At 37.0% G+C, this 20703-nt stretch overlaps 2 protein-coding genes across 2 annotated transcripts in view; one reads left to right on the top strand and one right to left on the bottom strand.

Moving 5' to 3' along the window:
* Positions 1-3702: 3702 nt before the first annotated feature.
* On the top strand, positions 3703-6029 carry pth2 (parathyroid hormone 2). The gene is made up of 3 exons (XM_082142659.1): positions 3703-3979; positions 4563-4672; positions 5236-6029. Exons 1-3 carry the CDS (start codon positions 3857-3859, stop codon positions 5600-5602), a joined length of 600 nt encoding a protein of 199 aa, XP_081998785.1. The 5' UTR covers positions 3703-3856; the 3' UTR covers positions 5603-6029.
* A 1642-nt stretch (positions 6030-7671) lies between these two features.
* Positions 7672-20703, bottom strand: part of tmem121aa (transmembrane protein 121Aa) — a 28191-nt gene continuing 15159 nt past the window's right edge. Inside the window, exon 2 of the mRNA XM_082143332.1 lies at positions 7672-10108. Coding sequence (XP_081999458.1) covers positions 8691-9641 — 951 coding nt within the window. The 5' untranslated portion in view covers positions 9642-10108 and the 3' untranslated portion in view covers positions 7672-8690. The remainder of the gene's footprint in view (positions 10109-20703) is intronic.

Below are 20703 nucleotides of genomic sequence, written 5' to 3'. Positions count from 1 at the left end.
GTAACTCATCAAGTTGCTACCCTAAAAATGTACATGTGATCCAAAACAATTCTGCCCACAGACAGTTTTTTAAGGAAACCCTCACATTAGTTAGTGAGAGATTTAACAATAGCAACATTCTTGTTTGTTGTGCATGAACAAAAATAGGAGGGGGTGTATGAATACCTGTCATATTTAAGACGGCGCCAAAGATTTAGCTCCAGGGTGACACGTGTGGGAAGGATATTTGCGGTTTTATCAAACATTGGAATTCTGTGTGGTGGAGCCTCTCTGGAGGCAGATGAGCTCAGCTATGTTTATCGCATATCAATGATTTGGGAATGCGGCGGGGTAAAAATGAGACATTGATGCTGACTGTTATACACATGAGATGATTGCAGAGGTGTATGATGCAAATGTGTGATGTCATGCTGTTCTTCTCTTCCAGATGTGACAGTTTCATTAACGCATCTCTGTAATCTTTGCCTGAATACAGTGTCATTCCATAAAACCCATGAAACCATTTGCATCAACAACATCTGATGGTGTACTAAACACAAATATCTACACTAAAAAATGGTGTAAAAAATGCACTCATAAATTGCTAGTAAATTTCACAAACAGTTACAAAGAAACAGGTCTGTATGTGTTAATTGTGTTTTTAAAAATACATGTTTTTTTCTTATACCTTATAGAAATTCTCAAAATTAACACTAAAACGCATAGTGACCCGGGACATCATTCACCACCCTCCCCCTCATTAATTTTTTTAAGTTAGACATCAACCTTTTTAGTATTCCTCAATCCATTCATTATAAACAATATAACAAGTCAAAATAATAAAGAATTACTGTTTTCTCATTCCTTTTTTGTAGAAATAGTATAGGGTCGCTAACGACCCGAGGTGTGTAACAGTGTAAGTATATTTTTTGCTTCTATACTCTTTGCGCATACCCTGCATCCCAATATTTATCCTAAATAGTATGTGAGAATAAGTGTGTCCCAAAGCATTGTGTGTTGAAAAGAGTATGTCAAAAATACCCGGATGTTCCCTAAGTATTTCCGGTAGTTTTTTGAAGTGTGGATCCGTGCCTACATCCCATTGCTTTGGAGAAGGAACTACAAACACGTGTAAAGTGTTAAAAAACTACAAAACATGGCGGATATGCGCGACCGACGGTGGTTTAGATAAAGGGTTGAGTGACTAATCAAAGTTTAACCTGATAAAAAAAATAATATTTATTTAACGTTATCAGATTTATAAATATAACAGATGTTATATTTCATCTGCAATAACAATGTGGACTTTCATAAAGATCCGTTTGGGCATTGACTTTCATAAAGATCCGTTTGGGCATTAACTTTCAAATGCGTCATAATTCATTAAAATGAGGAGAGTTCTCCGCATGAAAGACCCGCGACTGCAGATCAACGTGCTACTGCATTTCTCTCGGAGACGGTAGGAAATGAAATGAAATGTGGAGGATTTTAACTGTGACAAGATGATTGACATGCCAGTTTACTGTGACAGGATGCGACAGAGAGCAACCGTTAAAGACGCAAATGTATGACGGGATGAAATGTCACAAAGCTTGTGTAGGCCTACTCTTTTGCTACACACTCAAAAGTATCTAGGTTTTTCTTCACAAAAAGAGTACATACTTTTAGGGCGTAGTATAAATAGGTAAACTGAGAAATGATTAGCAGCCTATGAATCAATGATGCCACAATATTGCCCAGCTTCGGGTCCTGAAATCACTGAGACTTAAATTCCCAAAGAAATGGGATAACCTTTCACAGGTGAGAATGTGTTGGTTTGTGTGTGTTTTTAAATTTTTTATAAATAATAATAATAATAATAATTACATCAGCTTTCTTGGATGAATCCTACAAATGTGCCACCCACGATCACATGATCATTAATGGCACATTACTTCCCTGACCATAACATGTCTGGCTGACTTCCTTTTAATGGGTGCTTAATGAAGGGATTTGCTTGCATAACATCACATTACTGTACATAATAGACAGTATAGACTTTTAAAAAGAACAGTAGACCATTATTGTCTCAGGGAGGTCAAGGTTTGGCTTGTTAACATGGCTGCTGTTAGCACCTGCTTGTGGATCACTTAGATAATCTGGCAGCCAAAAACATCTTTCTGTGTTGGCTGTAGAATGCTAATGATAGGAATGCTAATGTTATCATAACCTTGATAATAGGAAAAGCAGGAGCCATTTTTAAAATGTTCCACCCGTCACATTCCCCTCTTGAAAGTACAGAATATTTATTTGTATTCAGATATGTTCCGAACAAGTAGATATTAATGTTTTGGTAGATAGCTACAGTGTATCTTGTGACAACAGTGTTTATTAAAATTAAGAGTTTAGAATTTACTTTAACAATAATAAACACTCCAAAAAATCTCTCAAATTCATTTGTATGAACAGATGGCCTTTAAGTAAAGTTTACTCTGAGATTTTTCACAGTTTGTGAGCATGAAAAATCCAGAGGTTTGTATGAGGATATGAAAGACAAGGAGGTGAGGAATAAGAGAGAAGAGAGAGTGCTTGCTTGTGTAAAAAGAGCTCATGACTCACACTCGCGGTTGACGGTGGATGTTAAAACTTGCAGATCTATGGATTACAACCAACATTGAGGCCAGAGTTTACTAAACGCTTCAGATCATTTCTTCAGCCTCTCGCCGCTGAATCCCCTGACCTCATCTGCCTCACGCCCTGATGCTTTCATTCTTGTCCCTCCACTCATGTCCGACGCGACCGGTCCACGTCGCTGTTGTCGTGCTCTAATGACTGTCAGGACCTGCTTGTCTGAACCTTGCACTCACAACCGCTGCCCATTATTTTAAATGAGACCTAGCTAAAGTCAGCTTCCGTAACAAGCCTCCCTGTGCTGAATGAAAATGAGCGTTTTCTTTCGCCGGATGTCACCTATAAGTTGAATGCGTGTTTTTCCACGGTCTGATGAATGTTTACATTGAATAACAATGAAATATGCAATCATTTTCATTAGAAAAGAAGATGCTCCTTATGTATGAAAAACAGTGTTGTCTGCACATGACTGTTTTAGCAGTTGTCAGATTGTGTTGAGTGTTTCTGAAGCAAAAACCTACCCGTGGTTGCGTAAAATGCGACAAATTGTCTTGTGGGGGATTCAGTGTGTTTGACAAGACCTTTCAAATTTAATGAGAGTGACGTTTTGCTTGGCCTAGAATCCAAACGTGTGCGTGGGCTACATGAGGACAGCAAGCACGTCACTTCAAATTTGGTTCTGGATCCTCATTATCGACCCTTATCTTGTAACTCGTGATCCTATAGGTTACGCCCAGTGACAGGTAGGTCACGCGCTTGAGTCAAGGTTATTATATGCCATAGTATGGAAACGCTGGAACAACTAGTTTTGATCATGATCATGTGGCACTTTCCAGATTTATCTTTTTCCTTTTTTGAGACATCATTAAGGTGTTCTGACGTCCAAACAGTTGTCTTTTCTCCTCTGATTCTTTCCTCTATTTTAAGGCTCCATCCAAACAGGACATTCAGGGGTGTGGCCTTCTCTGTTTCAGCTCGGTTTCCTTTTCAACAAGGAGAATGACACATGCCTTTTTATCTTTTCTGTTTCCCCCTACAACTTCTGACAAAAAGAGAGGTATATATAATCCCACACAACCAAATCCTGTATATATTCACACTGACACTTGACAATGCACAATAGAGTTTGGAGGTAGAGCTACAACCAGAGAAGTTGATAAAGCAATACATATAAAGAGGGACCATCGGCAACTTCTCAACAATTAATTACCTACCTAGAGCGTTAGACAGAAATATTGGACAATCACAAACCTCTTTGAGACATTGCATGGAAGATTTGCAAACCAGCTTGGAGTCACACAAGACTGATTGGATTTTTGACTCCACACACTGGAGACAACAAACTTCACCACAGCAACACACTGCCAAGAGGAAGAACTACTCCACAAAGGTACCAAAAACATAAAAATTAATTTTACTATAATTGCAAATCATAATATTTTCAAGTATTCATGAATACATAAATATATAATTTAAAATGCATGTTAATTTAATAATAATGTATTACTATTTTAATTATTTTTTTTTTTAAGTACATCTATTTAGATTTTTTTAAAGATTTTGTTACGGAACAGTTTTTTCCTCTAGGTGGAAACTTTTTATTCATTCAGATTTTATCATTTTGAAATATATTGCAAAGCAGAAGATAAGATAAAAATTGTCTTGTATTTAAAAATATAAAAATGCAGCTATTAATATGTACCTTTTTGGTCTGTTCTGAAGTACTGCTGTATAATGTGAGTGAATAAATAATGCATGTAGACATCTGAAATATACTTCTGATTGGCTGATATATGAGTTTAATTTCAAAGTTGCCTCTAGTCAGAACTATCTTCTGGCAATAGTCAGCATCCCTCGTAAATTACATTCAATATCTACATTTTAAATGTTGCGCATGCATATCCTCTCCCTCTCTTATCTGTACAGAATTTTTTTTTCTAATATTATGTCTTGGTCAACATATTTATCTGTAGATGGTGGCTTTATCCTTGCCTCCTCGTCCTGCCCTGTTGTTCTTAGTCCTCATGAGTGTGACTCTGATGACATCTGCGTTTCCCCAGCCTCAACTTCGACCTCTGCAAAGGTATAACTGTTCCTCAAAAATAGGAGATTTATTATTATCATCATTATTGTTGTTATTGTTGTTGTTGTTGTTCTACCTCAATTTGAACAGCTGTAGCCTTGTATCCCTTAGGTGAAAACTCACCAAATTCTGCATGCATGAAGAGTTTGTTTTGAATATCATTTAAATTAATTATGGGATAAATTAGATGTGTGGTTATTTATAAACTAGTGGTTAAATTAGCTAAATTCAACACATCAAACACACAACTCCATTTGAGCTAGAGACTTAAAATTTCACATGGAAGTCTTTCTCCTAACATAGAATTGTTTTTTTTTTGTTTTTTAGAAAAGTTCTCGTTAACCTTAAAAAAAAAAAAAAAAAGTCATTTTTGGAGATAGCATTTTAAAACCGGCTACATTTAATAGAGTTCTAGAAATTGCAGCCCCAATTATGGGTGTAAAAAAACTAAATTATAAATCATGTTTCATTGTCCATTTAGAGTTATCATTTCATGCTTGTCTAGCGATGCATGCCTATTACTCGCTGGACACATTTCTGACACATCTCTCTCTTCTAAACAGCAACTTGCCTGCTATTGGTCAAGAGGATTCCAAAGGTGAACAGTGGGAAGTGCTGTACCCCTCCATCTCGCTCCGTGATTGGAGCATTCAGATGCTGAGCGCCCCAGATTTTGGAGCAGCTAAGGCTGGGACAGAACAGCTGGTGGAGGGTGATTGGCTTCCGCTCAGCCAGTCACAGATGGAGGAGGAGCTGGTGAAGGGCTGGCTGGGCAACTGGCCTTCACGGGTGGGTCACCAGCAGAAGAGAAACATAGTGGTGGCAGATGACGCTGCATTTAGAGAAAAGAGCAAGCTTTTGACAGCAATGGAAAGACAGAAATGGCTCAATTCCTATATGCAGAAACTCTTAGTAGTTAATTCAAAGTAGTTATTAAGTAATGTAATTGTAAATATATAAAATATTTAGAAAATCTTTGTGTTTTATGTGGGAGAAAAAAAGCATTTGATCATCACTACATGAGATAATGTAACCGAGTTAAAGGGTTAGTTCAACCAAAAATGCTCTCATCATATACTCATTTTAATCCCATATTATTTTTCTGCATGGAACACAAAAGGAGATATATAGTACAATGCTTCTGCTGCTTTTTTTCCTCAACAAAAAAGTAAATCATACGGGGTTGGAATGACATGACGGTAAGTAAATGATGAGAACTTATTTTTGGGTGATCTATCCATGTTAAAAATCTGAATTTAGATAAAGGTGCTTTCTTTTCTTTCTTTTTAGATGATCTTTGAATAAGGAAAATGCATGATGTGTTTGTTGGTCTGATCTTGATTTGAATAAACACCTGAAAACATTCTGCATGACTGTCTGAGCAATTTGCCTTAATGGGATTCACATAATATAAGCTGCCATAATAGATTTCATATAGGCACTTTGCTTTCCCCTGAAACGGTGAATGTTGTTCAGTTTATTAGTTGATTAGTTTCAGTTAATTTATTGTAAAATACCAGCAAACTTTATTTATAAGCTGTCAAATTTACAATCAATTAGTGAATAGATTGATGCAAATCTCACAAATAACATTATAGGTATAATTCTGGTTCATTTAACATAACTGAAAACAGACGTAACTGTAAAATGACAAGTTGTTCAGTAAGAGAATCATATTGACCTCAGTAACAGCTTTTTTTTGTTAAACATTTTGACTTATTCAGTAAAATTTATTGTTGCTTGAATCCAATATCGCAGCTCACATATGTTATTTGATTTTACTGATTAAAAGTTATGCGATAAAATGACATATGCTTAAACATAAAGCTTTCTAATTGCAACTAGATACAGTTTCAGAGAAAGATCAACATATCGACCAAATTGTTAGGGCTATTTAAAAGTTTGAATAGGAAAAGTGTGTTAGAAAACACACTGGTAACAGGTTGCCTACATGTTTGACAGTAGATTACATTATCTAGATAAATAGATTTTTGAGGCACTGTAAAGGTACCATGAAGTGAACCAAGCTGGTAAATTGAGCTGTGTGTCAGAGGAGATAAGACCTCCCATGATAATATTAGTAATTTATCGCCAAGCCGAATTATGATGTGCTTAAAATGGAATTTTTAATGTTCTGACAGCAGAAAATTAAATAGGGCCATGGTTAAATACACCCTCATGACCTCATTAGCCTCGAGCTAGCAGGCGATTAATCAACTGATTGGAGAGGCTTTAAGTATGAGGAAATCTCTGACGGCAGACACTGCGACAGCTGAATCGCTGCTTCAGGTTATTTGTTAGAATTTTATAATGTTTTCTTCCCTTTACCTTTCAAAATGGCTTTACAAAGGTCAAGTCTTGCAAATAGTGCCTGGAGGGGTTGTTAAATAATATCTTCTCATGAATCCTGTATGGATGGTTATGTATTCAAGAAGTCCAAGAAGTCATTTATAGGCTGTTTGTTGGGAGTAATACATTTCAGCAGAAAGTGATTGACTCACACAGTTGACCATTTATCTCCAGTTGTCAAAAATATCTAGGTGTCAGTTCAGAAGTGCAATTTATTGCTCTTATGGAACACTCCTAGAAATGGCATCTCTGTTAGGACTGAGAACTGTGCAATAGGAAATCTTCCTGCTGCTCAGGCCTCGTGGTGAGGAAGCCTATAGAAACTCTATAACGGTGAGATGGATGAGAGGGCTGAGGATCACAGGAACTGTAATTTATCACTCCCTACAGCTGGCCTACATGGCAGCCAGAGCCAATCAGCAGTAGCCAAATTGCTTTCTGCACCCCATTCTCACCAAGTGGAACTGCGTCTCAAAGCTCATGTAGAATCACCCAGTCCTGCTGTTTCTCAGCGGTTCTGGCACAAGTGTTGGCTGGGTGTGGGAGTAAAGACTATGTGTTTTGTGTTTGTGCTGATGATCAATGTTTGCTGGATCTACATATTTCAGCTGTCAATGTCAAACACACCACAGTTTCAAGATTACGGAGGTTTTATTACACTTTGCAACATTTAAAATGTCACAGCTAAAAGAAAAAAAGAAACAAGATAATAATAATACAATGATCCTCTTTAAAAACATGACTGAATTGTATATTAATTCATGTATTATCATCCAATATTATCTGTTTTTTCTAATGAACTCTCTTCCGTCCTCTCTTCCATTCTATCCACCCACACATACAAAACTTATAAAGGCTGACAATTTTCCATTTGAATACCCAGGAAAAGAATTCCGTGAGAGTTGTTTTGCTTTAAAACATGCTCACATCTTAACACACACACAAAAAAATTAATCTTCAAATCACATCTTGAAAACATAATTTGAAGTTCACTTGAAGTTCACGTCTTGCCTCAGATCTGTTTACAGATTGTGATAAGACGAGTGGACTTAACTTCTGAAACTGGTACGTTTCGTTTCTCATTTTTCACTCATCAGCAAGCCCAGACGGGAAATTTCCTCAGATTTGATGCTCAGATTTCCGAGGGAAAATCTGCAGAATTGTGTGAAATTGATTTAAACATGGTGAGCTGAGAGTACTGGATTTTGATTGACTGCTTAAAGCATTTTCAAACTAGCCAAAATATTTTATAAATGAACACACAAGGGGCAGGGCAACTTTGAAGAACTTTGAAAATAACAAGCATTCAGATTCTACAGAAATCAGATTCCATGTGTGGAGCAAGGTGAGCCACCACCACTCAAATCTCTTTAAAAACAGCCCATATCTAACATCACAAAACAGCTGCTTGAAATTACAAAATCTGGTTAAAATCAAGATCTTGTGAGCTGCCATCTGTGCATCTGAGCATCAATGGCATTTGAACACTTAGCCTAGATGAGTAGCACTTTACAAAATATTCTTTAAAATAGTAAACTTAGGGCTGAACTCCTTGCTCAGTAGTAAAAGGACCAGAAGAAAGATGCTTCATCTTTTCCTGGTCTGAACTAACTACGATTTTCTTCTTTTCCCCCTAACACTAAAGTCTAGACATTTTGGTCAGCTCTGGTCACGTGTCAATGACCTCACGGGCCGGTGAGGGCTCCTCTGGAAGGGTGGTCGTGGCGTTTGGTAAAGTTTGATTGTGTGGCACAGAGTTGTGCTGTATCTCCATTGCAATCCCAGCAGGATCTTGCGGGGGAAACTCCTTAACTTGTCGTCGGTACTCCAGGAAGGTGCAGGCCTTAGTGGCGATGGCAACGACATTCTTCCCGATGAAGATGGTCGAGACTCGGCTGTCTTGGAACAAAACCATGTTGACACCTCGGATGAGGATGGTGACTATGTTGATGGTCACCAAGCTGAGGACCGGGTAGAGCATCATCTTCTGAGGCGACACGTGCTCGCCCTGCACGCTGATCTCGCTCAGAGAAACGCAAGGCAGGATGAGCAGCAGGATGTAGCAGTAGAAGAACATCAGACCCTCGGCCCAGATTGGCAGACCCGTCCGCTGTGGCTCCCAAAGGTTAGCCTGGATGTCCAGGACATCCAGAAGGTCAAGAGCCACCCAGAAGAGTCGACCCCGCATGTCCTCCTTCTTCCGGAAGGTTCTTACGTACTCCATGCTGTCGAGCGCGACCAGGACGAGGTACAGTCCAGGTACGCAAACCGATAGCAACAAAGTCAATGCTTTCCTAGCTACCGTCTCCAGACTTTTACGGTCAGCCTTGTAGTTCTGGAAGACGAAGTAGAGCTTGATTTCCAGAACGAAGATGTAAAGGAACCAGAGGATCATGGCGTAGCCACGCTTCGCAGTCCTTACCTCAGCACCCACCCACACCGCCACATAACGCAGCACTATAAGAAAGCAAATATCTCCGACCAGGACGATGATGCAGACGCCGATTTTGCGTGGGCCCTGGTTCTGCTCCACAAGGTAGGCATCCATGAAGGCCATGCTGGTCATGATCACAATGGTGGTCAAACACACATGCCGCTTGTCGGGTGGCGGCAGAACCATGGTGCTATCTGTTTATCGAAGTAAAAAACGAACAAATCGTATCCTTCAAAAAGTAGCAAGGTTAGTTCATGGTGTGCAAACTGTTGTCCATCGATGCTGGTGACTGAGGAGCCCGTTTTGCAAAGCTCCACACAGTCCAAAGACCACTCTTTACCGCATTTTTGTGGCTTACATGGCCTCCGCACTAATTTAGTATGTCAATATCTCTTTGATTCAATGTGACCGTATTGTATAAATCTGTATGTGTATCCACTGCTGAGGCAGATTGTGTCGATTTCCTACCGACATGGGCCTGCTTGTCTGTGTCAGCTGCCCCATATAAACAGCATTGCTGGACACTGTGCCGTTCTCTTGTCGTTGTCGTCACTTACTCCTGCATCGGAGTCAAGGGTGCACAGGAGTATCGTCAGTCGTGAAGACGGAAGGGGAGGTCACAGGTCTCTTTCTCCTCTGCCGGCTTGAAGCATCTATTAATTAAAGAAAGAAAAATGTGTTAACTTCAGAGGATGTTTTTGACCTTGTTCCAACTGATGAAGCTTTAAAACAAAACACTAGGGGTCACTGTGGTAATTTAGTACAGTCAGGTGTAACTAACCATCCCATGAGTCCTTGGGTTTGTTTCACATTTCTCTAAAGCCTTTTATGTTGAAAAGGATTTAGCTATTTTGAAGGGCACTGAATTTGTCATGTTTAAATATCCAAAAAGGAATGTGTTTCTGTGTGTAAAAGTAAGTCACTTACAGTAAATAGAGTGGGTTGGCGGACGCAATATAGCCTGAATTATGATTTCAATGTGTTTTTTTCCTTAACATCTGACCTCATTCCTCAAGTTCTTACCGTGATTTAACTCTTTTGAATACTTTTAATTGAAAATTCCTCCTTTTTGTATGAGTTCTATAAGCTCGATCTCGCTATGCTGCATTATCCATATTTAGGTATGACAGTGTCAGCTTCTAGAATATCATTCCCTAATATTCCTATGAGCTCTGAGTCACCAGCTTCCATAGCAACGGTTTCTATTGAGAGAGTGATAATAAGTGATGATGAGTCTAACACAGCAGGGAACCCTCGGATTTCTGGAAAGCGAGATGTTATTGGATGTGCAACAGGCAGAGGGTGTGCACTCACTCTGATATCTTGGTGTGAGGTGGCCTGATGTGAATGACAATAATCCCCCAAAAAATGTCAACTGATTCTTTGCAAGTTTCAGTATGCATGGTAGACACGAAGTGTTAAAATAAATTGCATCACATGTAAATGCTGGCAAGCAACTGTTTTAAGATAAAGCAACTCTTCCGAATGCACTGTGTTCTTATTAAGACCCAACTCACGGTCACATCTAGATGTTACTGTGACAAGATTTCCTCTTCAGTTGGAATATTAGGGAACAACACATAAATTTAAACAAGGGATTAGCGTTGATCTAGTGTCTTTTGTATGAAATTCCAATCACAGCGACATTTGTTTTGCACACTACTTACACAGCGGTCCTTCACAATCCCCTATTGCTAGTTAGTTCACGTCAATGCCGCTCATGTTTGATATATATGGAAGCAAACACAGACTATTTGCTCATACGTCTTCTCAAGTGATTGATTTCTATCTCAAAGAGATAAAAATCATGCACAATAAATCCGTACACTGAGAGAAATACATGGATCCACAGAATAAAATATAGAGTGCATGTGGCAGTATATCTTCTATTGTGTATCTGCTGTTGTAATTTTTTCCCTACATTTATCTTGCATCTTGAATGCATTTAGCTTTAGATAGGAATTCTGGATACACTGAGTGTAAATTGTGCTATGGATCAATACCTCTTCTGCAACATTGTGTAAAGCGACGTGATGGCCAAGTGCACATGCTCAGAAAAATTGCCAGTTGAGTGACAGTTTATATCAAGTTTCGTTTTCTGATCCCACCAATATTAAAATAGAACAAAGTAGAATTTTTTTTTTTTTTTTATGACATCTGCAGTAACTTAATTGGTCTGTTCTTTTAATATGACTGCTCTTTTAAATTCCTCAGAACAAAAATTGGTTATGCATTGTGCCTCTACACTGCTTCCGGCCTCCTACTTCCTTTCTTTTCTAGTGCACAGATTTTCTTTTCTGACAACGTGACTCTTTGACCTTCTGAACTCTCATCTGTTCAGTTTCAGAACACGCAGCTGAGCGGAAGATTGAACTATTTATTTTGGAGAGGGTGGAGAGAACCACAGATTGAGACTTTAAATAAATCACACAAAGCCTGATTTCTGGATTAATGTTTTAATAATGTATTTTGACTCTGAATTAATTGCCAGATACTACATCAATCCTAGAGTATAATTGTTGTGACCACTCTGGACTGGTGAACCCTGAGAATAGTTCCCACTCTCCACGCCATTATTTCCAGCCCTGTCTCAAATGAATCTTGAATAATAAAGAAGGATGGCTCAAATAATATTACGGTACATGTACTCACACATATGAAAAAGGTATCAATGTTAAGCTTCTTTGAATATGAGATTCTATATTTTATTTGTGTCGAGATATTTGGTATTTGTTTTCCTTGGGTTGTCCTTATTTTATGACAGATCTCACATACCTTGCAATATTTTCTACACTTTCACATGGGAGGGATGGAAGTATATTTATTTTCAAATAGAAATCTTTGTGATGGTTTGTAATAGAGAAAGTGTTTAAATCAGTTTCTGACTACTTTGAGAGATGTATCAACACTGTATTACATTTTTAAAGCCAGGTATCTGTATGACAAGTCTATGTCCAAATAGTCAATCCATATTTTCATGACTTTTCTATTGTTAGTGTTAAGTATCATGTCTCTTTCATTGTAAATTTAGAGTCAGATAATATTCCTATTTGCTCCATTATGTTGTAATTTAAGCCAATGTTTTAAATACTTCTCTATTTAGTTTGGTTTAATTGAGTTTTTATCCTTTATAAGATTTGGTTTCTATGGAAGTCTGTTTCTGCCTAAGAGTAAAAAAGGTCATTTTGAGATAAGTAAAGCTGTGAAATATAAAGTCGAATTAGGAGATATAAAGTCGCAGTTACAAGAAAAAAGTTTCATCCGTGAGAAAGAATCAAAGTCACAATTATGAGAAACAGTCACAATTGTGAAATATAAAGTAAAATTATAAGATATAAAGTCAAGTTGTGGATATGAAGTTGAAAACTGAAACTGAAAACTGTCCTCCATAGGTTTTTTAAATACAAGCATAACAACAACTATTTAATGTCATCTCATGGTACAGTAGTTCAGGGCTTTTGGTAGAAGATCTTGCTTTTCCATTGCTGGTTCTTAAATAGTTCTACAGACACACAAGCACATGCACACACATTCCTCCCCCAATGTACTGTAAGTGAAGAGAGAAATGGAGTGAGAGCATTAAATCAAGAGTTTAATTAAAGTGGCAAAACACATGGGAGCAAATAAGTGTCTGGAGTAGTAGAGAGCTCATCAGGCCAATCAATACACATATGAGGAATATTCCCCCCCCCCCCCCGTGAAGCAGACAAACCCTAGACACTCACAGGAGCCAATAAGGCAAAGCATTACAGGCAGTGCTCTAAGTTTGCTATTGGCTTCAAAATGCAACACAGCTGCACAGAACATAAATTGTACATGAAGTTACTGCATTGCAGCTGCAACTGGTATAAATAACAAATGAGACCTCTATAATATCTCAGTCGTTTCTCCTATAGCAATGGGAATAAAGGATACACAATAGTCCTCCTTCTCAGATGTTTCTTCTGAGAAAAAGACCCCAGTGACATCACATGCATCTCCACTAGATCTCAACACCTTTACCAAATACATCGAGAGTCTGCAGAGATTTCAATATGAACTCAAATAGTTCTTATCAATTCTTCTAAACTCAAATGATATGAGATATGCTATTTACAGTTTTGTAGTACAAAATGTTTATTTCTTCAAAGGAATTTTTGGTGAAGCATCTGAGACACGTTAATGTATGAAAGTTAATAAATGTATATATACAATTAAATTAAATATCAAATAAAACATTATGGTAGGCGCATCACATTTGAAACTGAGCTGTCTGGCACCTTCTCTGGTTATGTACACCTCCGTTTTTCCTGGCTGACACAGATCTAGCGACTTCCATACAAGCTTAGCAGAGAAAGTATGGACAAAGCTTACTAAACAGTTTAAACACGGGGTGATTTGCATTCCGCATCGTGCGGCGCCTGAGACACTTTATTAATTTTCAATGAGCACACAACAAACTTTCCCGAAATATATTTTCAAAAGAAAGTTTATAAATGATGTTGAATGTTTAATTTCTCATGCATACTTAACAAATAGAAAAACAAAATAGTTTATTTAAGAGCCAGAAGCCTGTGGCTCTGTCACACATTCACTGGAAGCTCAGCAATTAGTAAGGGGCTGAATATACATGTATGTATGCGTTTGTACAATGTGTGTGTCACCATTATGTTCAGTTCAGTTCAAGGACTTTTAGTTTGTATTTCTTCAGTTCATGCCTTCCTTTGTTGTTTTCCCACCACTCCTTGGTTACTATGGTCACCATCATTATGAGTTCTGTGTTTCAGCTGTGTTTGACTAAACTGTGTTTGCTTTATAGCTGTACCTTCACAGTCACTCTCTACTGTTATGTTTAAAGTGTTTGCTACTGCCTGCCTCTTTGGAATTATTATAAAACCTTGAGTTGTTTGGAACTTTATTCATCTGCCTTTGTCTGTCTTCCTGCAAAAACCGTCAGTGTATAGGCATGTGTATGAAGACTTTAGATGCAAAAGCCTCTATAATTGCCATTTGAAATTTTCTTTTAAAATGATCATTTTTACCAAGCTCGTATATTTAGGTTCAGTAATTTCACTTTAATGACAATTAATAGGTCATTTTCATTGCCATTAAAGTGAAATAACTGAACATAAACATGCAAGCTTGATATAAATGATCATTCTAGAAGAAAATTTCAGATGGCACTTATAGAGGCTTTTGCATCTGAAGTCTTTATATATATATATATATGTATATATATGTATAAATGTATATATATGTATATATGTGTATATATATGTATATATATGTATATGTATGTATATGTATATATATAGGCCTATATATACACACACATGCTTATAGGTTGCTGTGTTGCTGTGGTAACAGGCATCCATCAGACTGATACGCCAGACCCCCAATAAAAGAAAACAATAATGAGTGTGACACTTATTTCTGCTCAGTATAATGAAAACTAAAAAACAAGACCCTCTGTGCTTCTACTTGAAGTAGAGGATTTCGTGCTCTTTCCCTCTTTTCATCTTGGTGTTATTACATCAAAATACTCTTAGATCAGACAAACCGTGGTTTTAAAGCCTTTTCTGTGGAAACACAGAATGGATATATGGCCTGGTATTGCAAAACATAAACATAGACTGCTGTCTGAACATTACCAGCGCATGATCTGTGTTTTCTGTGAATATGACGCATCTTCACTGCGAGTATTAAAAGAGATTTGACTAATCATTATATGAATCAATTCAATGGTCAGTTATTCTTATAGAAAGTGATTCAACCATCAATTATTCTAACAGAAATTGATTTAACACTCAGTATTTCTCACACAAAAAAAGAATCAACAGTTAATTATTATAGATTTCATGAGAATGTGACTTCTGTCATATACAAAATGAGGTTGTCCTTGTATCTCTTCGCCTCTCTGCCCACCTTTATCTGGTCCTTCATCCCCCAACCCTCATGAGCCAGGTCTCTCATCCTCCTCCATCTCTTTGGAGTCCTCTCCAGAGCTGTTTCATACTCTCTTTCAACTCTCCTACTCATTGATTGACCTCTCTCCCTCTTTTCACTGCATTCCTCCCCCTCATTCACTTAATTAAAACGGCGAGTGTCTGAAAATCTGAGAGGGGCTTTGTAAGGTAATGAATGAGCATGCATTCTGCTCTAGTTGGGAAAATCTTACAAAAAAAAAACCTAATCCTGGTCACATTTCACTTCAAAACAAAACTGTAAGATATTTTTGCAATAAGAAATAAGGCCTATTATTATTTTTGCTTTTTATTAAAATTTTCTAACATTATTTTTGAGACAATTACTGTATGTGCATTTCTCTCCCAAATTTATTCCCTCCCCAATTTTGCATCTGTATGCTGTACTATTGATTTTTTAATATAGTTCAATTTGTTTTTTTATTTAATTTAGTTTTGTTCAGTCAATTAACAGCTGTGAATGTTGTCCAAGAGCCCTAATAACATAATCAATGGCACAGTTATATAAGCTATATAAGAATATTTTCATGTAAAGACTATTTTTGTATTGTGAAATTTAAATTGTGTAAAATATTATTCAGAATATATTTATTTTCAATTAAACTGACATTTTGTCTGGTTTGTCTCTTATACGTCAACAATATATAATTAGTTATTTTACATCTCACTATTCAGATTTTTTTTTCCTCTCAGAATTTCTGAGACATAAACTCGCAATTGCAAATTATAAAGTCAGGATTGTGGGATATAAACTCACAATTGTGAGAAATAAAGTGAAAATTGCGAGACATAAAAATTGCAATTCAGATTTTTTTTTTCATTGCAATTGCGAGTTTATTTCTTCTGATATTTTATCATATTTTATCAGAATTGCGAGATATAAACTCACAACTGTGAGTTATAAAGTCCAATGTCTTGTATTGCGAGTTTCTATCAGAATTGTGACTTTACAACTCACAATTGCGTGTTAAAGTCAGAATTGTGTGATACATACTCGCACTTGCATGTTATAAAGTCAGAATTGCAAGTTTACATCACGCAATTCTGAGAAAAAACTTACAGTCACAGTTCTTGCCTTTTTTATTTTATATTCCATGCCGGAAACAAGTTTCCATAGAAAACCCTGCTTAAATGTTATGAAAATAATGCCACAATGTAAAAAAAAAAAAAAAAATGTACTGGCTTAGATTTTTTTTTTTTTAAGTAAAATAAATGTCTGATTTTGAGGATAAAATATGTCCCAGGCACGTTCTTGACATTGGTTTCCACTGTAATTTTTTCCCCATGTGACTGTGTATGTATCATTGGCACTGTGAATGGACTCTGTGAGTAGGTCAGTCAGGAACAGACAGGACCGGAGGGGAGGAAACAGAGCTCAGCAGAATCAGATAGAGAGCTTGACGGCCTGAAGGCCTCTCCAGTAATCATATCAACATGTTCATCCAGCCTGGCAGCCGCAATGAGCAAAAACTCCCCGTGGAGCTATATCAGCAAGAGCAGTCTGAGCTCAGCAACACAGACTCATAACGCTATCTTGTTTCTGCTCAGAGACAGGCCAAGACCCATCCTTTAAGACAAAGAGGAGGCAAAGTCCCCTCTGTGGGTTTGGCTATTTTAGTGAAACTTCAGTTCATCTTTCATTTGATGTTTACACGGTTTTTAGCCGTATGAAACAGCATTTGCACCAGGCTTGTGCAAAATTCAGAATTTCAGAATTGGCCTCCATTCAATTCATGAATTGGAATTTGAATTGAATTTACTCCGCCCCACAGGACGTTGAATTGAATTTGAATTTGAATGACAGGAAGTGGAATTAAATTCATGGCAATTCAAAGAAATTCCACACAGTCACACAACAGAAAGAATGTGTTGAGTCTCGCATGCATTCAGTGTTAGGAAGGTTACTTTGGAAATGTTATTGCTTACTGTTATTAGTTACAAATGTGGTTTGGATTACTTTATTTGGATAACTTTATCAATGCAAAGCAATTTCGTTTTAAGTTGATTAGTAACTAATTGATTTAAACATTTTACCTCAGTAATACAACTAAATACAATTAGGCTACATTCATTTTGTAATTTAATAACAGAAATTTCATTTCACGTAACTATTTACTCCTCAACCCTGCATACATTTTGTTCTAAAATAGATATTGATCAAATTCTTGAAATAAATTACCCCCTCAATGTTGTTTAATTAGTTTTATTCCAATGTAATTTTCATTTCAAAGTAATCACACAAACACAAAGTTGTTGTAAATGCAGTTATCATTTATTCCAATGCAAAAAATGACTGAGCAACACTGTTGCATCTAATTCTCAATAGCTCCTTAAATGTTTTTTCATTGAGTCTGCACCGTTCTGGTCTGAATATCTTTCCTGCAACACTAAAGATTCTCTCTACAGGTGCAGAGTGAAGTTGTAAGGGACTTCTGAAACTTAAAAAGTCCAGTGTTGCCCATCAAATTGTGCTTTCAAACAAATGTCCACCTCAAATTGTTTAGCAACCATTTAAAATACTTGGTTAAAGTAAAGCATTCTGGGAAATGGAGTCATGTTCCATCATGTTCCACAAAATTACAATTACAATAAGTCAAACTTAATTATTTGTTCTGTGACTAGAGCTTTTAACATTCATTGCAGGGGGAAAACATATCCTTTTAATGTAATCTGTACAAGTAGTTCAAACTAATATCATTTATAATGCAATCATATCTGACATATACTGTAAAGCTTCATTGTTAAACACTTCACTTAAAATATGTATATGAATTTCTTTGAATTTTTATTGAATTGCAATTTTGCTTCCTTTAATTCAAATTCGAATTGTAATTCTAGATCCTGTTTTTGACATCAATTCAAGTTCAATTCAAATTCAAGAATTGAATTGGAATTAAGGAGTCATTCTCAATTCAATTCTGAATTGTGCACAAGCCTGATTTGCACTATAAGCTACCAACACAGTAATGTTTGTGCATACTATCTATCAAAATCAAATCACATCAAAGCAGTGGTGACTGGTGGGTTTTCAAAATAGAGGAGGCACACTAAATTGTAGCAGTGGGGATCCCCTCTTGAGGATTTTTTTTTTTTTTTTTTACCGCTTTAAAATGGCTATTTGGGGTGTCATTTCTTTTCACTTTATGGGACCTTCTGTCCTTTTAAATATCCGTGTTAAAAGAGCATATTTCGGCTGTTTGTTGAAGCAGATTGCTGTCACCTATATGTCCAATTTCGGCATGGGGTCTACCTTCATTTTTTATTTGTTGCTGCTGTTCGAATGGTAGCTTGGTAAATTTGTTGGTGATCAAATATTCAATATCTCTACTCTCCATAATTAAAGGGATAGTTCACTTTGAAATTAAATTTGGGTATGTTTTAGCTTACCTCAAGGGCATCCAAGATGTAGGTGTCTTTGTTTCCGCAGTAGTTTCAATTTTGATATTTTTAGGTCAAACCGTTCTTGTCTGTCAGTCATATAATGCAGGTCTATGGTCACCACCTCAAAGAGCATGCACAGAGAAGTCCAAATTAAACAATTCCCCATCGTAAGTACACATTGATGGCCTAAGACACGAAACGAGCGGTTTGTGTGAGAAAACGAACAGTATTTATATAGTTTTTACCTCTTGTACACTTTCCGGCGCTTGCGCAGACTAAGCCAGAACGCGCGCACACGTCACATACCAGGAAGCGCGCGCGCCCTCAGATCACTTGGACGTGGTTGTGTAGAGGTAAAAACTATATAAATACTGTTCGTTTTCTCACACAAACCGCTCGTTTCGTGTCTTAGGCCATCAATGTGTACTTACGATGGGGAATTGTTTAATTTGGACTTCTCTGTGCATGCTCTTTGAGACAGTGACCATAGACCTGCATTATATGACTGACAGACAAGAACGGTTTGACTTAAAAATATCAAAATTGAAACTACTGCGGAAACAAAGACACCTACATCTTGGATGCCCTTGAGGTAAGCTAAAACATACCAAAATTTAATTTCAAAGTGAACTATCCCTTTAAGGTATTGGTACATTATCAGCAGAAGTTCAAACTAATATGTAATTTACATCTCTACATTGATTAGTTGATATACCAAGGGAGGCTAGACTCTTCTGCAATGTATTTTAGCTTCTTTTTTTCTTTTTCTTTTTACCAATGGAGGCAAAAGTATCTGGCTGTGGATTTTGCCGCCATCCCCTTCTCTATCCACTCAGACCTTAGTACAGTTTTCCCAAATTATATTAATTACATCGGCAGATTTGGCACGTTCAGGGAGGAGAAGTGCTGGTTCCGACCTCAATAATATTTTATGTTGTTACAGTTACAGTAGTGAAATTACAAACAATAAATACACATACTGATGCATGAAATGAATGGGATTTTTATTAACATTATATTGTATGCACCTTAGTTTTTGAGTGAAAAATTCACCTTAACAAATCTGAGGTGCATTAAGCTCAGATCAATGAGGCCTACAACCAATCAGCTCTAAAACAAACATAAAATCTGCACTAATTGAAAGAAAACAAGCTGATAAAAAGACTGAAATCCAACACTGGCAAAAACATAGCATGACAAGAGATTTACAAGCAATTTAAAAGGCCATTTAAGTCATTTTTGACCAGAGAACAACACATTCTGAGAAGTCGTTATACCATCTGTAAGCAAAGTCAGTAAGTTTTAGTCCAACGCAATAACAATTAGCATTTTCGGGGTAAAAGAAAAACCTCTCCAGGTCGAAATGACCAGACCACAACATGATTTAGAGACTGTTATCCTTACATTTAGTAATAGGCTTGATTTTTGTAAAACTTCAAGGCCAAATCCCACTGCACCAACTGACACCAACCAACATGGACAATCACAAGATTACAATAAATCACTTCTAAGACAATCCACGACCAGACAAAAGCTGATTCAACATGTTGAATCGGCAAAATCAAGCTCCAACATTCGTCGACAGGGTAACACACTGATCCGACAAAACCCAACAAAGAATCTACTGCCATCTGTCAGTGCAGTGTGAATTGGTCTTCATTTGTTGAAATAAATCTTAGCCTCACTTCATTGGTTACCAGTAAAATACAGAATTGATTTTAAGATTTTAGTATTTGCATTTAAAGCTCTGAGTGCACTTGCCCTTATTTATATTTTGGATCTTCTTTGTCTTTGTTCTTCTCTAAGAACTCTTAGATCCTCCTCTCAGTTGTTACTAACGGTTCCATAGTCATAGCCTTTTCAATACTAGCACCAAGATTTTTTAATACTTTACCCATTTTCCT

The sequence above is a fragment of the Leuciscus leuciscus genome (assembly GCF_965113295.1).
Source record: "Leuciscus leuciscus genome assembly, chromosome: 17".
Taxonomy (NCBI): domain Eukaryota; kingdom Metazoa; phylum Chordata; class Actinopteri; order Cypriniformes; family Leuciscidae; genus Leuciscus; species Leuciscus leuciscus.
The sequence above is the reverse complement of the archived record's forward strand: the minus strand, read 5'-3'. Positions and strand labels throughout refer to the sequence as shown.

Bases quoted from the DNA above. Each gene is read 5' to 3' on its own strand.
- pth2 (XM_082142659.1), top strand. From the start codon at position 3,857: ATGGAAGATTTGCAAACCAGCTTGGAGTCACACAAGACTGATTGGATT. The intron at 3,980-4,562 runs GTACCAAAAACA...ATTTATCTGTAG, and splicing joins GGAAGAACTACTCCACAAAG to ATGGTGGCTTTATCCTTGCC. The intron at 4,673-5,235 runs GTATAACTGTTC...TCTTCTAAACAG, and splicing joins CAACTTCGACCTCTGCAAAG to CAACTTGCCTGCTATTGGTC.